Source organism: Prionailurus viverrinus, chromosome C2 (assembly GCF_022837055.1).
Source record: "Prionailurus viverrinus isolate Anna chromosome C2, UM_Priviv_1.0, whole genome shotgun sequence".
NCBI lineage: Eukaryota > Metazoa > Chordata > Mammalia > Carnivora > Felidae > Prionailurus > Prionailurus viverrinus.
The window spans coordinates 75407099-75427646 of record NC_062569.1 but is presented as its reverse complement, the minus strand read 5'-3'; the positions used below and the strand labels follow the sequence as shown (position 1 = coordinate 75427646).

Genomic DNA, 20548 nt, shown 5'->3' with positions numbered 1-20548 from the left:
CTGAATAAAAGATTATGAAGATTTTAATGACTGTGTATTGAAACTCTGTATTGCAATGGTTAAGATGTTGGGCTTTGGAGTTCAGAATGAGATGGGTTCAAATTCTGGCTCTGCTTGACCTTGGATGAGCTTGGATGATCTTGATTGACCTTGGATGAGCAAATCTAGTTCAATATCACCCTTAGCATTGTTTTGAGGATTAAATGAGATGCTGCATATAAAGGGTTTGGTATGTAACTACACAATAATCACTGGATAAAATATTGTGAAACCACTTTCTAAAAGGGATCTACCAGCTTCACACCCCAAGGTCATGTACATGTATTAGTTTTCCAACAAAACCCCAGGATTGGGTGTTAGAGTCTCAGTTATTTTATGGATGAATGAGGTATTCTATTATTGTTTTAATTGCATTATTTGACTAGTGGGAAATTGGACATTTTTCAGTGTTCTTGCTATTAAAATTCTAGATTTCTCCTTTAAAAAATCTTCCATCTGCTTTTCACATGCCTTTTATTCATTGCTAATTTATAGACAAGACTTCAATACTAAGTCTTATGGTTTGGGTTAACCATTGCTCTCATATAGGGCCCAGTAAAAGAAGGAAAATGCGTTTGTGTTATTTCTGACCTGGCCAATGAGAAAGAGAAGTGAAATGCGTGACCCCGTGGGATGGCCCTTCCTACCAGCCTGGCAACTGATTTCTCAGAGCTGTTGGTCTACAAGTGTTTTCCTGGCAGTCAAGTCTGGTCTAGTTGTGCGGGTGAGAGGGCGGGGTGGGTGGGAGGAGGTTCATTTTAGTGAAAAGGTGCATTCCTTTACTGTCATTATCCGACCGATTAAATGAGTTAATCTGTGAGGTGCATTGTCAGGGCCAGGTCACAGCTGGTGTTCATTAGTATTACTAGCAGAGAAGTGTGCTGCACAGAGACTGAGACTGGGGATCCTGGGCCCATTCCTAGTCCACCTAAGTGGCAGACTCTTCCATTTTTTTCTGTTCACCAGATTCTCTTGGCAAAGTAGAAATGTGGCAAGGTCCGTCAAAATTGGGGCTGCCTTCCCTCTTCGGTCCAGACCACACTTTGTTCCCCTAACTTAGTTATTTAGCAATTTGGTTCTTTTTCTCTTCAGACCATACTTTTAAATCCCAGTGTGACTGAACTTTCAGAACAGCCAGAGTGGGAGGCTGAGGGTTTTACTCCCTTTATTCCTGATCAGTTGCAAACTCAGACTGCATAAAGCCGTTATCAGCAGTTCCCTGCCCTCTGCCGTGAGGGTGGGTGCAATCAGTAGGAAAGTCCTGCCCCAGAGCCTGCATTGCTCTCTCAGACTTGGCAGTGTACGACACAGGGGTGTTGCTTACTGCCTTCCTAAGCTGAGTTTCCATGGGATGTACTAGGCTGTTATTCCACCACCTAGGAGGCTGTTTGTGAAACTTTGATGCCTTCTGCATCTCTGGAACTGTGGGTCCTGGGTAGCATACAATCTCACGCCTGTATACTTATCAGGGATAGAAGAGACAAGTTTTTCCCTGATCTATTTGTAACTTTGTGCAGGATAGAAATTGTGTTGATGTTGAATGATCACGTCCCCTTGCCTTATGAGGGTTGAAAGAGATAAGCTTCTGCCTAATCCATGTACATCAAAAATAGCAAGCAGCAAACAGGAAACCTCCACACAGGACCAAGGGGCCAGGCAAAGTGCATCAGGGACCATCACTTCGGTGGGTTATCACTGCTCAGGCTCAACTGTTTCTAGAGAAGGAAAAGCCATTTCACAACAGAGGACACTGAGACTCAGAGTGTTCTTGCTCTGGCAGCCTAGCTAGAAGTTGGCAGAAACAGCCCTTCCCATGTGGGGGGAGGGCTGTCTGGGTTCTTTCCCACTGCAGAGGAAGGTGTTCCTTTAGACTGAAGAGCTTCCCAACCCCATCTATGCAGCAGTGGAGAGCAAGGCCCTCCAGCAGCAGGCCTGGTTTTTTATGTCTCTTTTGGGGCTGAACCAACCTTGCCCCTATTCCAACAGGCCCATAGATGTCAGGCATCACTAAAAGCTGGGTGTGTCTGAGGTCATCTCCATGCTCTGGGTCAGCCCTGAGTCTGAGAAACTCACATGATCTGTTGCAGCCAGCCAGATGGGGTCATGAAGCTCCTTTGCTGGGAAATCTTCAAGGATAACCCTATCCCTCCCTGGCTGGGGGCCAAGCTCTTTCAGCAAAGGCAAACCAGCTCATTTCTACGCTTGAAAAACAAATTCTAAATTTTAGTCCTGTTCATTTGGTAACCTCAGGTGGGAAAGGTCTCTGTTGAAAGGCTACGCAGACCTCTACAGATTCCCACGATGAGAGACACTAGTTATCCTCTCAGCGGTGGTCAAAGACAGTGCTCTGGAAGACCAAGGGTCTGGAAATCCTATCACAGAAGGCTGAGATTTGCCCTCTTAGAGTCAGGTAATCCCAGGCTGACCCCACCTCCATGCTTAAATTAGATGACCACAGGCAGGGTCAGAATCTCTCTGGGTCTCCATTTCTTCACTTAAAAAATGAGATGGGTTGGGGGATGGTTGGCTTAACTCACTTCTGTTGTCCATTTTCAGCTCTTACCTCCTTAAAATGTCAAAAGCACACCTCAAATATTGAGGTACAATAACGATATATTTTATAATCTTGGTTTTTCTTTGGGGTCATTATCTCTTAAATATACTCCCTCAGGCATGAAAAAATAATAACCCAGCTCTATTTTTGAATATGCCACTTTCCCAGACCACTGGGAGATTATATTCTGAAATTATATTCTGATTATATTCTGAAAAACTCTTCCATTATGTAACTCCTATTTCTGCTTAAATTTTCTATGTTGGTGTCCATTTGTAACTTACATTTGTTATGAACAATTTGAAACATATGCACAAGAATTATACAAAGAACTTTCATGGACCCATCAACCAACTTCAACAATTATCCACATTTGTCAGTCTGGTTTCATCTCCCCCTCCCCTTGCCCCATACATTTTTGGTAGGGGGTAGTGCCTGAGCATTTTTAATCAGATCTTAGGCTTATGTTATTGTTAAATACTTTAGTTCATGTATAAAACAGAGAAGGCCCTCCCTTTTTGCCAAGTAGAACTACAGTGCCATTATTGCATCCACCAAAATTAACAGTGAAACAGGAAATTAGTGAATTTTTAGTGAAATCAGGGTGGAAAGACGAAGGAGGGATAAAGGAGCTCTGGCCTGGGTCTATCTGCTTTCCTCCAGAGAGAGTGGTAGAATTCATTGAGAAGGGTCTTGGCATTTAAGTTGGCACTTGCCCCCAGCCTAACAAGACTTTCAGAAAGCATATATGGGAAAGACCTTTCCAGATCAAGGGATATAACTAGCATTTACTGAGCATCTACTATGTACATCCCATAAGTGTCATCTCCTTGAACCTTCACACAAAAGCCGAGAAGTGGAAACCAAGGCTCTGGGAGGAGCTTCCCTAATATAACCTTCTGATTGGTCAACATTGTAATATCAAAACGTTACCCCAACTCCAGGCTGAATCAATGGGAGATTCCTATTTAGCATCAATGTACAAGACTGTTTGACTCATGCCTTAATCTAACTTGATGTTTAACTGCTGTAGAAACAATAACCAGTTCATTTTTTGAGATTCCCTGGGAAACAGTTAAATGAGGATAATAATATCTTAGGCAGTGAGAGTTGAAAATGCCTTTCTCTTTTCAGCCCAGGTGAAGGATTTCCATTCAGTCTTCTCCCTTCTCTAATCTCTTTTTCCCGAATGGATAGAATACAAATCATAGGGCCTATAGATCACTCTTAGGGTTAGAGGACATTTGTAGGTTTGTGCTTGAACGATTTGAATTTTTGCCTTGAAAATATGTACCTCTTTATTCAGTATGGAGCATCTTTAATTAGCAAAATGGGGAAGTGCTTCCTTAAACATGCTTGGCAGTGGGAAGAGTCCCCTTGAAGTATTCTGGAAGGGGAAAAAATAAAAAGGCATGGAGGTAACTAAGGAGGGAGGCAAAAAGGAAGGAATTAGGGAGGGAAGGAAACAAAAGCAAAGAACCTTCATAAATCTCAGATTGATTTTATGACCCAGCTTGAGATGAACTCTGATGATTTATGTTGTTTGTATTTAAAATGTCCTGCAGACCTAAAGGAGTAGGCAGATACCTCAGTACCTGCCTTGATAATGAGACCATCCTAGCAGGTATATTGTGAAGCTACCTAAGCTTAAACTTCAGGGCCCCTTCCTTGCACTGGTCCCTCCTAAAACCTTGGGAGAGGCTCTAGAAGTGTGCTTCTGTGCTCATGGGTATAAGCTTCAAACCACACAAAACCCAGATCCATTTCTGCATCTCAGGAATCAAGTGTGCAAGAGAATAGTGTGCGTATAACCATATTTTGATAAGTCCCAGATTTCCTGAGTAGTGAAGCTTCCATTTCTTCCTTTTAAAATTCTCTTTGTAATTTACAAGGATTTAACCTAATTTGTATTTCATTTGTGCAGATGAAATCATGCAACAGGAAATCAGGCCTTTGGTGGCAGTGGATATAATTGAACAACTTCACAGACAGTTTGCCATTCTCTCAGGTAAGGGGCAAATTAGTTTGTATTTTAGATTTTGATGTGGGGGCAGGGGTCTTGTCGGGAGGGCCCAGTACATGCAAATCTTAATGAACCCTAATGAACAGTACACCCAAGTCTTAATCTTAAGCCTCTCTCAGACCTAGAATGAACTGAGAAATGTCCATCTGGAGGAGGGTAGATCTCAGAGATATCATTCCTGTTGCTGTTGGGTGTCATTTAATCTTTCCTAAGGGAGTACATTTCTTTGAGGTTGTAAAGAACAGAGCCAAAAAGATTTTGAGGAAGGAAAAAGAAATGGCTATTGATATCAGCTGCCATCATGACATTTTCCCAACATTCTTCTTGGATATTTTTCCAAGATCCAACCTTTAGAGTTTGGTTTTGAGGGTTCATGAGCACTGGTGAGGTTATTTGTTCTTTGAGAGATTTGTCTTTTATTCTTAGCTCTTATGGACCTAATTTTAATGCATTGATTTCCATTGAACATTTGGGAATAAAGAGAGGCTAATGTTCAGAAGAGGCTAGAAATTTTCTGAGCCTAGGCACAACCCTGAGAAGCTGTCATTACCAGAACACTCTTCTTTCTTATTCACTTAGCTAATGGTGACATGACTTTCATTACTGAAACCGGAGGTACATACCAAACCCTGGATTATATTTAGACCTGTCTTATAGAGGCATGGCATGAAATTAGTTGTCCTTAGCACATGTCACAGAGGAATAGATGGCAAGTCACTTTCCTCATCTTTACATCTGTTCTGAAAAAAAGCAACAAAGCCACCTTAGTTCCATTTCGGAGAGTATGTAGTTGGTATGAATTTAACTCTACAACATGGGATGTAAAAAAAAAAAAGTCGCATTTCTTTCCTTTTGCAAAATCATATTTAATCTGCTCCAAAATCTTTATCCTACCGAGTTTGAGGGAAATGCAGTCTCCGTTATTGGGATACCTCTCCCATCCATGAGTCACATCCTGGGTGGGGACATCTTACACAATCCAGACATTCTGGGGAATTCTCTGGTCTTTCCTCCACATTGATCACTGCTCATATAGTTATTGAAAGCTCCATAAGCAGAGTCCTCATTTTTTTAAATTTCTTCCTGTATCACTTAGAACAGAGACTGTGATATAATAAGTGCTCAGTTCAGAATTATCCGAGTCCTCCTGGTGTGTCCTGTGAGTCCTGCTCCTCCATCGCTGCCGTAGGCAGGCCAGTGTTGGCCCTGGCGGGAGTGCCTAACCAGCCTCCTGAAGGTGCAGCCTCCTAGCTTCTCACAGTGAGCCTACGACTCTGAAAAACAAAAGGCAGGGTGGGGACTGCCCTCTGGGTTTTTGGCAACTGCTGCTGTGGTCTTATGGCACAGAAGGCTGCAACGCTAATGGGCATCCAGGTCTGGAATGGATGAAGGCGTGAGGTGAAGTGGATTTCTGTAGCCTTACGCCAAAACCCTAATGCCCCAGCACATGATTCTGGCGTAGATAATGGCTCATCTGGGGAAGAAGTCTAGTGACCAATTAATGTGTGCATTTAGTGCTCCAAAGTTACCTCCTTTGAGTGTTACTGAAGTGCTTCTCTCTATTCTTATTTCTTAGGACGACATAGGAAAACATAAATGGGTACCAGACAGCCCTAGATACGGATTTAGGTTCTGCTGTTGACCAGCTGCATCTCTTTGGCAACTTAATTCCTAAGCCTTACTTTCCTCACTTGTATAATGAATGGGTGGGATCATCATAACTTGGAGGATTAAAGATGCAGTGTATGAAAAATGCTTATTAGCATTGCAACTGGCAACTGTATGAGTATTTTTCCTGATATATTTTAATCCCATAAAAATGTTTATTTTAGGATTATATTACAAAGAATAGTTTTCAGTATGATATAGTTTGTATAAGGAACCAAAGCTATGCTCACAGTTGAAGTGGTGTATGATGTCACAACGAAGTCAGTAATAGAGATAATTGTCACTCTTTTAAGAAAAATTTTTTTTTAATGTTTATTTATTTTTGAAAAAGAGAGAGACAGAGCATGAGCGGAGAAGGGACAGAGAGAGGAGACACAGAATCTGAAGCAGGTTCCAGGCTCTAAGCTGCCAGCACAGAGCCCGACATGGGGCTCAAACTCATGAACCGCGAGATCATGACCTGAATCGAAGTCGGATGCTTAACCGACTGAGCCACCCAGGCACCCCTAATTGTCACTCTTTAATGTAGAACATTGAACTATAAACACGCACATTGGACCAAGAGGACACCTCTGCTTTAGGAAAGTCACTTTGACTGTGGCAAAGACAATCCTTTCATTTTCTAGCTTCTTTTGTCATGTTGTTGCCTCAAGTTTCCCCATCCTATGAGAGAGAAGCATGGATTAGCTGTGGTAGGATTTGCAGTATTGTAAGTCTGGAAGAGTATCAGTAGCCAAGAATATCAAGTTCTCTGAGTCAGCACTTTCTTGGAATTACTAGGCCTGCTTTTCATCGTTACCTGCCAGTGGCAGCCAATGTCAGCAATGAGGCCCTTGTGGGTACCTGTGTAGCTGTAAAACAGAAATCTCTGCACTCAGGTCTTTTCTCAGCCCTGTGGCCACCGAGCTGTGGCCTCTGTTCAGGGTCACAGCAGTTCTCCTGATTCAGGCAAGCAGGGTGAGGATGTCCCAGCTGCAGACTTTGTGCAGATTCCACTGAGCTCTGGAAAGAGCTGGGGCCCCATCAACCAGGAATGGGAAGGACAGGATGGAGCTTTTTCTTCAGTGAGGCCCCAGTTGCCTGGCCTGCCGTGCTCCCTGAGTGTGCTCCCATGGCTGGTGGGAGAGCAGGGACTCACTGCACCATGGATGACCCAGATTTGTGGCCACATGGTTTGAAGCCTTTGGACGGTGAGGTCTGTGAACAGGGGCCACCAGCAGGAATTGGATAGTGACCAGGGCTGGGCCTCTGCTGGCTCTTGACTTGAAAGACAACTGGCATGTTCCCAGTGAACTTGGGATATTTCTAAATTTAGGGCTTAGCTAGGAAACAAGAGAATATAAGCAGGTTAATGTGGTGGAAACACTGTAGGCTTTGGACTCAGATAATTCTGTGTTCACATTCCAACATGATTAGATTGTTGCTGTGAACCTCAGGCTTCTCATTGGTAAAGTGGGTTCTTTTAAGGAAAGTGGGTCATGTGGTATCTGGCTATAAGAGAACCTAGCCTATAGGACTTGTTTGTTTGTTTTCTAAGCCACATAACAGAGGTCCAAAAGTAGAAATTCCTGGTATTGGGCCAGTGGCTCAATGACATTAAGGGTGCATCTTTGTGGTTCTCTCGATGTTTCTCTTGTTTTTAGTCTTAATGTCAAAATGGCTGCTGTAGCTCCACACATCAAGTCTGTGTCCAAAGCAGGAAGAAGGAAAAGGAGCAATGCTGGCTTCTTCTGTCCCTTTTGCCAGGAGAACAAAAACTTTCCCAGAAGCTCTTGGTAGACTTCTGATTATGTCTCATCCTGGAATTGTGTCATGTAGCCATTTCTACCAGCAAGGAAGTCAGAAAAGGCAAACATTAGCTTTTAAATGGCTACAGTGGAAGGTGGTTGGGGAGAGGGGGTTGGTTATAAATTAGTCATTCATCAATCTCTACCGTAATACTTGGGATTAAAAGGAATCTAATTAAAAGAAATTACCGTTTTCTTTTTATTTTAATGGTTATGTCCCCCCTTGGAATCATTGTCTGAAGTTTCCTCTCTCACATACCATCTTTTAGAAATAATCAATAATGAAGGCATAAAATACTCTTAGGCTTATGGAGTCCACCAGTGGAGCCTAGGGTTGGTAGAGGTGGAGTTCCCAGGGGCAAGTGGGAAATTCTCACTGAAACAATGGAGAATGTCACATTAAGAAACTGATCAGAGTCAAACTTATATCTAAATCAGATATAGAGTTAGTAACTTGGCATCAAGGAAATGAGAACCAGTGCAAGAAGGTGTAGGGGGCAGTATTTTTTAATAGAAACATAATGTGACTCACATATGTGTTTTTAAAATTTCTAGTAGCCATATTAAAAAAGCAAAAAGGAAATTAATTCTAATAGTATTTTTATTTAACCCAATATATCTAAAATATTATTCCAACATGTCATCAATATTCGAAGTTATTGTTGAGATGCTTTACATTTTTTTGTACTACGTCTTGGAAATCTAGTTTGTATTTCAACGCTTACAGTTCATCTCAATTTGGGCTGGTCATATTTCAAGTGCTCAACGACCACATATGTCTAGTGGCTATTGTATTGAGCAGTGTAGACTACAGAAATGGTTCTCAATCATGTTGGTCCCAATCCTTCTTTTTATAACAAATGATTTGTATTGCCCCCACTATCCTGAGTTGAAATTTGTGGATACCATGACCTGTGTTAGTTAGGGTGGACTGAACAGCTATACTAAATAGACTCCAAGGTGCATAGTAGTTCAAACAAACACAATAGAAATTTAGTTATTTCTCTTGGAGCAGTTCAACATGTATGTTCATGGTCAGCAGATGATTTCTCTCCATCTTCATCATGAAGATTCCTTTCACTTTGTGGCTTATATTACTATTATCCATTTTATGGCTGTCTTATGATTTGTATCCAGAAAGCAGACAGGGAAAAGAGAGCATACTGCTTCTTAAAAGCCTCGGCTCAACAACAGCACGCACCATACGCCATTGACTTGAACCTGGATCGCTTACGTAGATACATTTAATAGCATGGGAAGCTAGCAGTGTAGTTTAGTTGTGTGCTCACAGAGGGTGAATAGCTACCCCCTGTTTATGTATATACAGAAAAAAAAAAAGAAAAAAAGAAAATGTAAAGGAGAGCAATAAAGGAGAAATAAAAGGAAAATAAACATAGTAAAATAATATGTATTTCAATATGTATTTCTAGCTATACTAGAAAAAAATAATAAAGTAGTCAGGTGCTTGGTTACCATGAATGTGATAGCTGTAAATGCTGGGGTGTGGTATAGGTGATCAGACACCCCGAGTAGCCTTACTGTAACGGTTTTCTGAAAGGGTAAATAATGGTTGATACAGTTCTGAACAAAGTTGATAAATTCTGAACAAAGTAAGTATTAACTTCCTTGAATGTGTAGGGTAGTTGCATTCTTGAAAAATTTAGTATATATTAAAACAATATAAAAATAACTTCTTATTTGTGACAACATGGGTGGACCTGAGGGCATTATGCTAAGTGAAATAAGTCAGATAAGGAAAGGCAAATACTTTATGATGTTACTTGTAGGTGGAATCTTAAAAAAATGAACTCACAGAAACAGAGAAAAAAATTGGTGGTTGCTAGAGGTGGGGTGGGGGTGAGGAAAATGGAGGAAAGTGGTCAAAAGTACACACTTTCAGTTATAAGATAACTAAGTTCTGGGGATGTAATGTACAGCATGGTGACTATAGTTAACAATACTGTATAGTGTATTTGAAAAATGCCAAGAGAATAGATCTGAAGAAAAAAAAATTGTAAGGTGATTTGTGAGGTGATGGGTATTAGCTAAACTTATTGTGGTCACCATTTTATAATGTATACATATGTCGAATCATTATATGCATACCTTAAACTAATACATTGTTAATTGTGTCAGTTATGTCTCAATAAAATGGAAAAATATTAAAAAACCCTCTATTATTATGTATAAAACTGGGTTTATAGGATCTGATCACTATAAATATCACTATAAATGGATTTTTCACTTACATAGAGTTTCTATTAAGATATTCAGAAATCACACAGGATGTAGGACAATATTATGTAGGACAGATGATTTGGTATCCCAGGCCCTGAGTTTTCTAAAGTGCCTCCCAGGAAGTGGTATTGCCATTTTCCCAGCTGAAATCTTTTTTTTTTTTTTTTTGGCAGGGAGAGAAAAGGAAAACGGATATTGGAAGGCAAATAGCATTAACTGCCTCACTCTCTCTTTCATTGTTGGTCTTCACCATCTTCTATAGGATTTGCTAGCATTCCAAATTCTCCTCTATAGTAGGACAGAAGTCTCCGTGCCAGCCAACACTCAGACCCTCATAGGAACAATTTTATGTCTCTCAAGTACTCACTACTGTTTTCTGCAGTAAACCTAGTCCTCTTCCATTTAGTGAACAGGTAAAAGTTATACCAGGAGTACTGAAATTTATTTTATTTAAGTCACCATTTTACTTCCAAGTAATTTGGTGTTCTTTATTTCCTTGAATAGGGCTTCTTTGGTATGCTTTCATCCTTTTGCATTTCCACATTTTCTCACAAGGTGGCACCAAATGCCTTGGTGCGGGTGGTCAATGGCTGTCTGGAGGCTTAGCTTTGTTTCCTTGGTGCTTCTGTCTGTCACGTTTAATGTTCAACCGCAGGTGGTGTCCCCAGTCAACCTTGGGCCTCTGTGGTGTTCAGTATTGGTATAAACCAAGATACAAGAACACTCCACCTATCTTTCTACATTTAGGTGTGAAGAGCTTTATTTTATAATCAACAGTAAAAGACAATCATTAAATAGTATAATCATGCCTTAATGAATATTTTTAGGGTGTTTTGATTCCTTGAAATGTTTTAGCCATTTTCTTGGCAAATATTGGCTATGCAATTAGTACAGTGTTATAATGCATTTAAATTTAGCCTTACTGGAGATGTAAATTCTCTTAATTTGCATTCATCTAAGACTTCCTATGGCTGTATGACTGCAAAGAGGAAAAATATGAGGTGAAAGCTGATAGTATCCTGATTTAAGTTGTTTTCAGTCAGCATAATGAGGCATCTTAATCTCCAAGTCAAAGTTTGACAAACATTTAATATGCAGTTAACTTTTTTTTTTAATTTAAAATAAACGCGTAGAATTATTAAGGAGCTACTTCCTGGAGAAGAGTGTCTAGTCATCAGACAAGTCTCACACAGTTTCATTCCATTGTGATTGGTCTCTTAGAGCCTAACCCTACGTGAACAATACCTAAAAGAGACTGGTATAGAAAACTACAAGACTGATTCAATCTTTTCATGATGAAAATTTTTTCATGATGTGCTTGACAGCACATTTTTTGCCTTGGAAGAAATTTACATGGATAGTCAGAGTATAATCAGAAGATACTTATCAGGTATGGACTCAGAGCAGCAGAGTGGATTGGATAACCTCAATGGTACTGTCATCTGGTAGACTGGCCTAGATTCTCATGATGGTAGGCCAGGTCCCTCCTTCCTTAGGATAGCATCATTGACAAGACATGACCTGCATTTGCTTCTCTGAGTTGCCCTTTTCTGTAATTTCTTCATTGATCCCACACCCTTCTTAATCACACAATTGTCATTAAGCCACACCCTGCCCTACCTCTTTCATTACATATGTGAAATACATGCAGTCATTTGTAGTTGGCTTCTCTTGGGAGCCATTATTTTTCTTAAAGTGGTTTCCCTCCATAGACATAACCTGGCAGTGCTCTCAGCAATTCAGCTCCTATCCTGTCAGGGAGGACATAGATTCCCCAATTTACTCAGTTCTTGGTGCTTAGTTTTTCAGTCTCAGATATATATCTCAGTCTATCTTAGTATTTTCACAGTCTTTCTTGGCCAAAAGCAATATCTAACAGTTAAAATCACTTAGTAAGTCTGTATGTCCTAACAGTTTGGTAGCTGTTTGAAAAAATAATACATGTAAATTGAAAGAAAAAGTAATGTTTACATTTCATTCTTAGGTAACTACAATAATCTTGAATCTCGGAATGAGACTGGACATCACCACCTTTGTTTCCTGTTCTATATTAATTTTCATACTGCGCTTGCTTTTTATCTCAGCAGTCACCAAAACCCCAACTTCACAAGGATGCAATGACTTTCAAAAGAATGTGGTGCAATTTAATGTTGAAACTTTGAACTACCTCAAGCTAGTAGCATGCATGTTGTCTGATACATGCCAACTATTGCTGTTTCCCTCAAACATTTAAAATATTAATGATGTTCTTGCGAGTTCACCGTGGTTCCCTGGGTACCTGGGACACAATTTGAGAACCACGGGGCTAGAACTCAGTCATGTAGCTGCATCTAGCTGCAAGGAGATGAGGAAATATAATCCATTTAATTTAATCTAGTGGCGTCTGCTCCAATGGATTAAATACATAAAAACTTTTTAAAAATGTTTATCCAGTTTTGAGAGAGAGGCAGAGCATGAGTGGGGGAGGGGCAGAGAGAGAGGGAGACACAGAATCCAAAGCAGGCTCCAGGCTCTGAGCTGTCAGCACAGAACCCAATGAGGGGCTTGAACTTACAAACAGTGAGATCATGACCTGAGCTGAAGTCGGAAGCTTAACCAACTAAACCACCCAGGTACCCCTGGATTAAATATTTAAATATTAATTTTACATTTTTATTCTTACAGTGATGTTTTATACCCCTGTTGGTAAGTTATTGAAGGGCAGGTGGTTATTGCCTCCTTGTAATAATAATAAATATAATATTGCCTCCTTGTAATAATAATAACCATATAATGGTCACTATTTATTAAGCACTTATATGTAATAAGCACTCTACTAATGTGTTTTTCATATATGTTCTCACTTAATCCTCACAATACCTTTAGAGGTAGGTAAAAATATTATTCCTATTATATATGTATATATATTTATGGAAAATCCTATTTAGATGAACTATCTTTGCATGAAGTCACATAGAAATTAAGTGGCAGAGCAGGATTTGAACCAGGCTGACTTCAGAACAAAACTCACTTGACCACCATGCTTTAACTTTGACATTTATTGACTACAAAAATTAAGAACAATATTATATATTTGTATTGACATTACTTACTGTTCCACTTGTGCTGAAGTAATTAAATTAGTACTATCTTTTATACACTAACTGTCTTCAGAGGATTTAAAAATTGAATTCTCACAATATCACTTGAGCAAGCCTGAAGAGGAGACTTGTTCAAAATAGTTCCATGTCAGTCTTCCCACTTTCTAGTCTGAAATAATACAGATGGAAAAGGGGAAGGCCAGTATGTATCTCCCCACTTGACATTAATCAAAGTCGCTTACCTGCAGAGATGTGACATGAAAACATTTTGTTAACATCTTGACCACCCATTTTTGTTGCAGGAGGCCGAGGGAAAGACGGTGCCCCCATCATCACTTTTCCAGAGTTTGTGGGGTTCAAACACATCCCAGAGGAAGACTTCCTGAATGTCATGACCTACCTGACTAGCATCCCCAGGTGAGTTGAACACAGCATTTTGCTGGCTTCCCAGTCACTTAGTTTATTCTGAATTTCCCATGTGACAGGGCTGGGTTGAGATGGAATTTTTGCTGAGTGCAGCCCATGCTGGTATGTAGCGTGGCCAGTTTCTCTGATGTATCCCTCACAGACAAGGGATAGGGGAAGAGGCTAGAAAACAATGTCAGTTTTGACTATGATTCACACATAGGAAGTACTTAGTAAACACTGTTGAGTGAATGAAACATTGGTTGAACATGCTAATGCTGCATCTGCCCCTTCAGGTTTATTGCAGTAGAATAAGGTGATTCTAGCTTCCTAGGGCCTGTCATCTGGGACACATGACCATTTCTCAAGGAAGTCAAGCCATATTAGGAGCTATTTAGTTTATTTTCCCTAAATAAGGAGGAATTCTCCATATTCAGATGGAGAATCTAAGGCACAGAGCAAGAAAACAAAGGCTGAGAATAAAAACTGTGCTTGTAGCTGAGAATATGACAGAGATGTTTTTGGGCATCTGCTGTTTCTCTAGCCTGAGCCTTACACCTTTATCGAGTTGAGTCAGTCAATACCCAGGCTTCCAAGGGGTGGAGTGTGGGACAGAGTTCATATTGATGAACCATTTTACAGACAAAGATAGAGCTGGGAATGAGGCCCAAACCCAACTCTTTGATAGTGCTGTGTCCAGTCTCCAGCCAGGAAAGGCCCTTCCCTCCATGGTTTATAGGGCTTATGATGTCATCTCTTACTTAAATTGCTGTGAGGTTAGGAATTTACACAACGGCCATGTGTGTGCTGTTTAGCTTGTCTTCCATCTGCCTCATGTGATTTCGGGGTCAACACCAGCTTTGTCATTGAAAGGCCACTTGCAATTTCATCCCGCCTGTGGAGATTAGGAAGTTGAGTTATTTGCTTTAACCAAAGCCACTCTAAAAGATTTATTTTTGTTTTTGTTTATTACTATTCATATTTCCTCAGAGAGAGCTATGGATTTTATTTTTTAATGCACTTCTTCAAAGTTTATTGCTTAAATTATATGTAACCAATTCCTTTCCTTTCTTCCTTTGATCCCTGAAAATGGTATGTGTTATGCAGATGCGTAAGGATTTGGGGTTTTGTTGCTTTGAAGGAAGGATGCTGTGTGTGTCTCTGGGCTGTGCTCATGTGGTTCTCTCTGTTGAGACCTTTCCCATCCTTCTTGGCCTATCTAACTTCTACACATTCATCAGCTTTCAGTCTGACCTCATTTCTTCAAGGAATCCTTCCCCAACTTCAGTTTCGCTCTCACAGACTCTTAATTTCCATAGACACCTGAGCTTAGCTCTTATATAACACTGTAGTATATGGAAATTGTTTCTGCCTTTCCCATTAGACTGTGAATGGCTCAAGAGTAGGGACCAAATGCTTTTGTTTTGTTTTCTTGTTTTTTTTTTCTTTTAGCCCTAGCTCTAGCACAGTGTGCCCTGCACATAGTAGGGTGTCAGAAGTATTGTTGGTAGAATTTCCAGTTCTGATAGAATTCATTTCAATAAAAAAAAAAGAGTATTTGCTATAGGGTGAGAAGGAGGCTGCTGACAGAGAGAGAGGAACTCAGTCCTCACTCCTGCCTTAACCTCCTTGGGTTGTAGGGAGTTGAACCTGGTCTCCCTCTTTGGCTCAATTGCATTCCAAAATAATGACACCCATCAGTTCAGCAACTTCTCCTTCCATGGGGAGCTGCAAAGGAAAGGGTTGAGCAGGGAGGTGGGCAACAGGTGGAAGTGCCTCCACCTATTCTCATTATATTTGGTTAAAACTCACTGTTGAATTTTACTGAATCCCCGATGCAGTCATATGCTAAACAAATGGGTTGTTTTTGTCTTGTACTTGTAGCCTTTTCTGAGTCACACTGAGAAGCATACGTTGAGTGCTATCTGGACCAGTGTAGAGAGAAGCATAGAGGGGTAGAACCCCTATCTCCTAGATGTAGAAATAAGACAAAACAAGGGGCTACTGTTTTTTTTTGGCTTGATGTCTTTTTTTCTGTTCTATATTCCCTATATAATTTCTGGCAAATAGGAAGTTTTTTAGTTTCCTAGAATGCTGTTTGTTTCTTGAGAAAGAATAGCTGTCTGACCAGTTATTCCCCTTTTCTCTTCTTGGCATTTGCTCATATCCACCCCTCTTTCTTTCAACATAAAGAGCCCCACCCCTCTTTCTTTCCACATAAAACAGAGACAATGGGTAAGAAGGCCCAAAAGGGGAATTTGACATGAACCTTGCTTTCCAGGTTCCATTTCAGGTTCCAGAGAATGAAACCAGCCTTGTTTTTTATAATTCCTATTTTCACAATATGCATCTTCCTAAGTCTTACAGTGGTAACCAGGCAACAGAGCCCTTCCCAGGTTGCAAAATGTTTTATAGGCAGTTGCTCATGACACAGAACAAGAATTGATGTACTAGAAGAGGAGGATGGCAGGAAAGGGGAAAGGATATCTCTGTTCCTGAAATTAATAAGGACCTCTCATTGTGGCTGGGTTGGGTGAGTGAAGAAAGCTTCTCACGGCAGCTCATTCTTCACTAGATCTTTGCTGAGTGCCAACAGTGTGGTGGTTGGTGTTATTAGGTGCTATAAAGGACCAACAAGGCCATAAGACAATGTCTTGAACCTCAGGAAGCTCATCACATGACTCTGTTGTCATGATAGCTTGTGAAATATGCAAACAAAGTATTATAGAAGATCAGAAGAGAGAAAAGTCACTTAAGACAGGAAAAACAAGGAAACCTTTAGGAATGAAGGTGAAAAGATAGGTAGGATTTCCACAGGTAGATATGCAAGGCAACATTCCAGAAAGAGAGAATAAGGTGGTGTTTAAGAGCTCTGGACACAGCCCAAATCTGGAACGCAATCCACATTCTACTGCTCACTAGCTGTGTGATCTGGGGCAAAATATTTGACTTCTATCCAACCCCCCCTGGTTTTTGAAGTCTTAAAAAGAGTGTGTTTGGGGAACTTTGGCCATCCAAGTTGATCAGAACAGAGTGAGGCTCCTTTTCAGTAGTGAGAAACGAGAGCTGGAAAGACATCTGGAAACAGACTAGGCAAGGCCTTTCCCACCAAGTTGAGTAGTTTAGAAATAATGGGCAGGAAGAGGTGGCTGGAGGTTTTGAGGTGGGGAATGACAACCAGATTAATCTGGTGGTGGTGTGCAGAGTGGATCAGATGGAGCCAAGAAAAGGAGGCAGGAGACTGATTAAGGGCTTCTAGACTCGGATGGGCGCAAAGTGAAAGGGTGTGAGCTAGCGTGTTGACAGGAGGACTGGGTAGAAAGGGATGGACAGAAAGGACAGGTGTTGGGGCCAATTGGGATGGGGGAGGGGGAGAGTGAGAAACTAACGGCTTTAGGAACTGTACTACCAGACAGATCTTACTGCTTGTCTGGGCATGTGGGATTGAGCCCCCATTTTGGTTTTCATTGTCTCGTCTTGTTTTATTTCATTACTTTGCCTGGTTCTTCCTTTCCAAAAGTATGCTAGGATGTGGTTCCCATCTTAGCTGCACATTAGCATCACTTGGGGAGTTTTCAAATATGCTGACGTCCAGACCAGACTAAAATCAGAATTTTTCAAGGTGTGACTTGAGCTCCAGTAGTGCTGGAAGCAACTCAGGTGACCCCAGTGTGCAGCCAAGGGTAAAACTCACTGTGCTAGGTGCTGATAGGGAGACACTGTGGTCAAAGGGAAGGAACACTTGAGGTGTGAGGAAGAAAATGCGGACTCAGTCTTAGCTTTTGGATAAGATGCAGTACTGGGGCATGTGGGGAAGTTAAAAGACAGAACGAGAGCAGCACCCAGTCTTCTACTTTTGCCTTCATAGTTCTGTATTTCTTCTCTCTAAATGCAATAAAAGCCAAAAATTCTATTTCCTGAGCTTCCCTGACTCTGGGGTATCTTTGTGAATTATATGTAATACATAACCATTGAATTATAAATCTTCCCACATGGATCTCATGGTATTAAAATATATATAAAATATAAAAAGTATCATTGCCACATCACCATTATGTTTCCAATAACAACTGAGGGCTCACTTTAGCCTATCAGGTACCATCTGCTATGTATTTATACTACTAAGGGTTTTCAGAATCTATCTTATAACAGTAACAGGATAAACCTAGGAGTCAGTTTCTCAGAGGTATTACTTATATAAGATATTGTCACTTAAAACATGTTTCCTGTGGCTACAGATTGTAGCCAAGCAGTTTGAAAAGGCGTTAGTAAAAACATTCTGAACAACTGAGGTCAGCTATTTTTAGATCACAGTTGTTTTTCTCAAAATCAATATTTGTATAACTCCCAGCATGGATTTTTATTACTGAATTACTCTATTTAGTTTCTTTGTTTTAGTCCAATTCTGAGTTCATTATTTGAAAGGGATTGGGGGGGGGGGGCGCCTGGGTGGTTCAGTCCATTAAGCCTCTGACTTTGGTTCAGGTCATGATCTCGCAGTTTGTGAGTTTAAGACCCGCGTCGGGCTCTGTGCTGACAGCTCCGAGCCTGGAGACTGCTTTGAATTCTTTGTCTCCCTCTCTCTCTACCCCTTGCCCACTCAGACTCTCTCTCAAAAATAAACATTAAAAAAAAAAGAATAAAAAAAAGAAAGGGATTGGAGAAAGTACTTTTATTAGATAGTACAACAGTCACGTTTCAGAACAGTGGTGAATTTTATGATTATTTACTATTTCTTAAATTTATTAAAAATGTTTATTTATTTTTGAGAAAGAGGAGACACAGAATCCAAAGTAGGCTCCAGGCTCCCAGCTGTCACCACAGAGCCCAAAGTGGGGCTCAAACTCATGAACTGTGAGATCATGACCTGAGCCAAAGTCGGATGCTTAACCAACCGAGCCACCCAGGCATCCCTGATTATTTACTATTTCTAAAGGACCTTTTCTATAAATGAATTTGTTGAGAGACCTGTTTAAGTTTGAAGAATTCTCCTATGTCCATTTTCCTCCCATAAAGTCTGATTAATAGTCTTTGAGATGAGTCAGATCCTCATTTATGATATGCTGTCTGATAGAATGCTGTCTGGCATTTCTACTTTAGGAAAGGAGGGGAGAAGGACATTGCAACTATTTGCCTTGTGAATTATAATGAGAGTTTCTCTTTTGTATTAAAAGACTGAATGGGGCGCCTGGATGGCTTAACCAGTTAAGCATCTGACTCTTGATTTCAGCTTGGGCCATGACTCCAGCATTGTGGGATTCAGCCCTGTGTGAGGCTCCACACTGAGCTGGGCATGGAGCCTGCTTGAGATTTGCTCTTTCTCCCTCTGCCCCTTTCCCCTCTAAACAAAGAAACAAACAAACAATAAATAAATAAATGAAAACACTGAATAAATATAACAATTTGTCAGCTTTAGAAACTAGCCCCACCAATGAAGTTAGTTCATTCTGGGCCTCTTACTTATGGAGGCAATAGAAAAGCACCTGTTTTTAAATGGCTTTGAATAGCATTAATTGGAAAAGATCTGCTTTGATTGAGTGGCAAGGGTGAGGTATGTTATTTCTTGGGCTGGCTGTGGCATTGCTCCTCAGAGTCAGGGAGATGGAATCATTTCTTTGACTTCTAAGGATAGAGGTCCAGGATGGGGAGTCTTGTTGGCCTGTTGCATTGCCCAGGGTGGGTGGATTTGCTTCAGAGCCCTCAGAAAGGATGCCTTGAGAGACCAGACCTTAGACAGCCAGCCAAGACTTGAAATTTGAGAGCACCCCATGGATTTGTTGTGAATAAATGGTAACACTGGCAAGTAAGTCTTATAGGCCAAGATAATTTGAATGAATTATTTTAGAGGGCAGAAAAACATTTAATATGTTAGATTCTTGTCCTTCTCTGTGTAAGACTAGGAGTCTGACAGTATTTCTCACCAGTAGGATGAGCTAGTGTGTGCATAATGGCTTTTCTTTGTTCATTTGCTTTGGAATATCTTAACTATCCTGCATTGTGTCACCTGTCCTTTTCAGATAGGAGCCTACTTTCCCTTTTCTGATATGTTCAATTTAGATTTCTTTAGACATTCAAAGCACAGCCTCTTGCTTGAATTTATGGGTGCTAATGGTTGTAAATATCTGGAATTTGGCCTTATTCAGTGGTATTATCAGTTATAAAGAAGATAATTGCCACAGTCTAACAAATAGGCTCATCTATTTATTATGTGATGTGGGTTGTTTTGGTGATGGGGTGGTCTGAAGAATTGAGATGAAATTGGGCAAGATGTTGGGTGTGGTATTAACTTTAAAATGTGAATGCTGCTTTTTTTTTAAGCTTATTTATTTATTTTGATAGAAAGAGATGGGGGGGGGGTGGAGAGAGAGAGAATTCCAAGCAAGTTCTACACTGTCAGCACAGAGCCCGACTTGGGGCTCAAACTCATGAACCGTGAGATCATGACCTAAGCTGAAACTAAGAGTTGGACACTTAACTGACTGAGCTACCCAGGCACCCCTGAATGTTGCTTTTTAAAAATCAAGCTTTTGATGGAGAGCAAGCAGCTCATCATGCCCTCTACAAGTCATTATGTTGTCAGTAATGTTTCCTAAAACTCTGTGAGCCACAGAGGGTGTTGACTTTTGCTGTTTATTTTATTCTTTATACTATTTATTGATTTACCAATTATTACATGGTTCTTTACTATTTATTACTTACTAGTTTAAGGGGTCCTGAGAATGATGGGGTAGGAGGATTCAGTTACTCCATAATA

At 40.5% G+C, this 20548-nt stretch overlaps 1 protein-coding gene across 1 annotated transcript in view; it reads left to right on the top strand.

The window, feature by feature from the left end:
• MCF2L2 (MCF.2 cell line derived transforming sequence-like 2) overlaps window positions 1-20548 on the top strand; it is a 272800-nt gene that overhangs the window by 31868 nt on the left and 220384 nt on the right. Inside the window, exons 2-3 of the mRNA XM_047875619.1 lie at window positions 4518-4601; window positions 13692-13806. Coding sequence (XP_047731575.1) covers window positions 4518-4601; window positions 13692-13806 — 199 coding nt within the window. The remainder of the gene's footprint in view (window positions 1-4517; window positions 4602-13691; window positions 13807-20548) is intronic.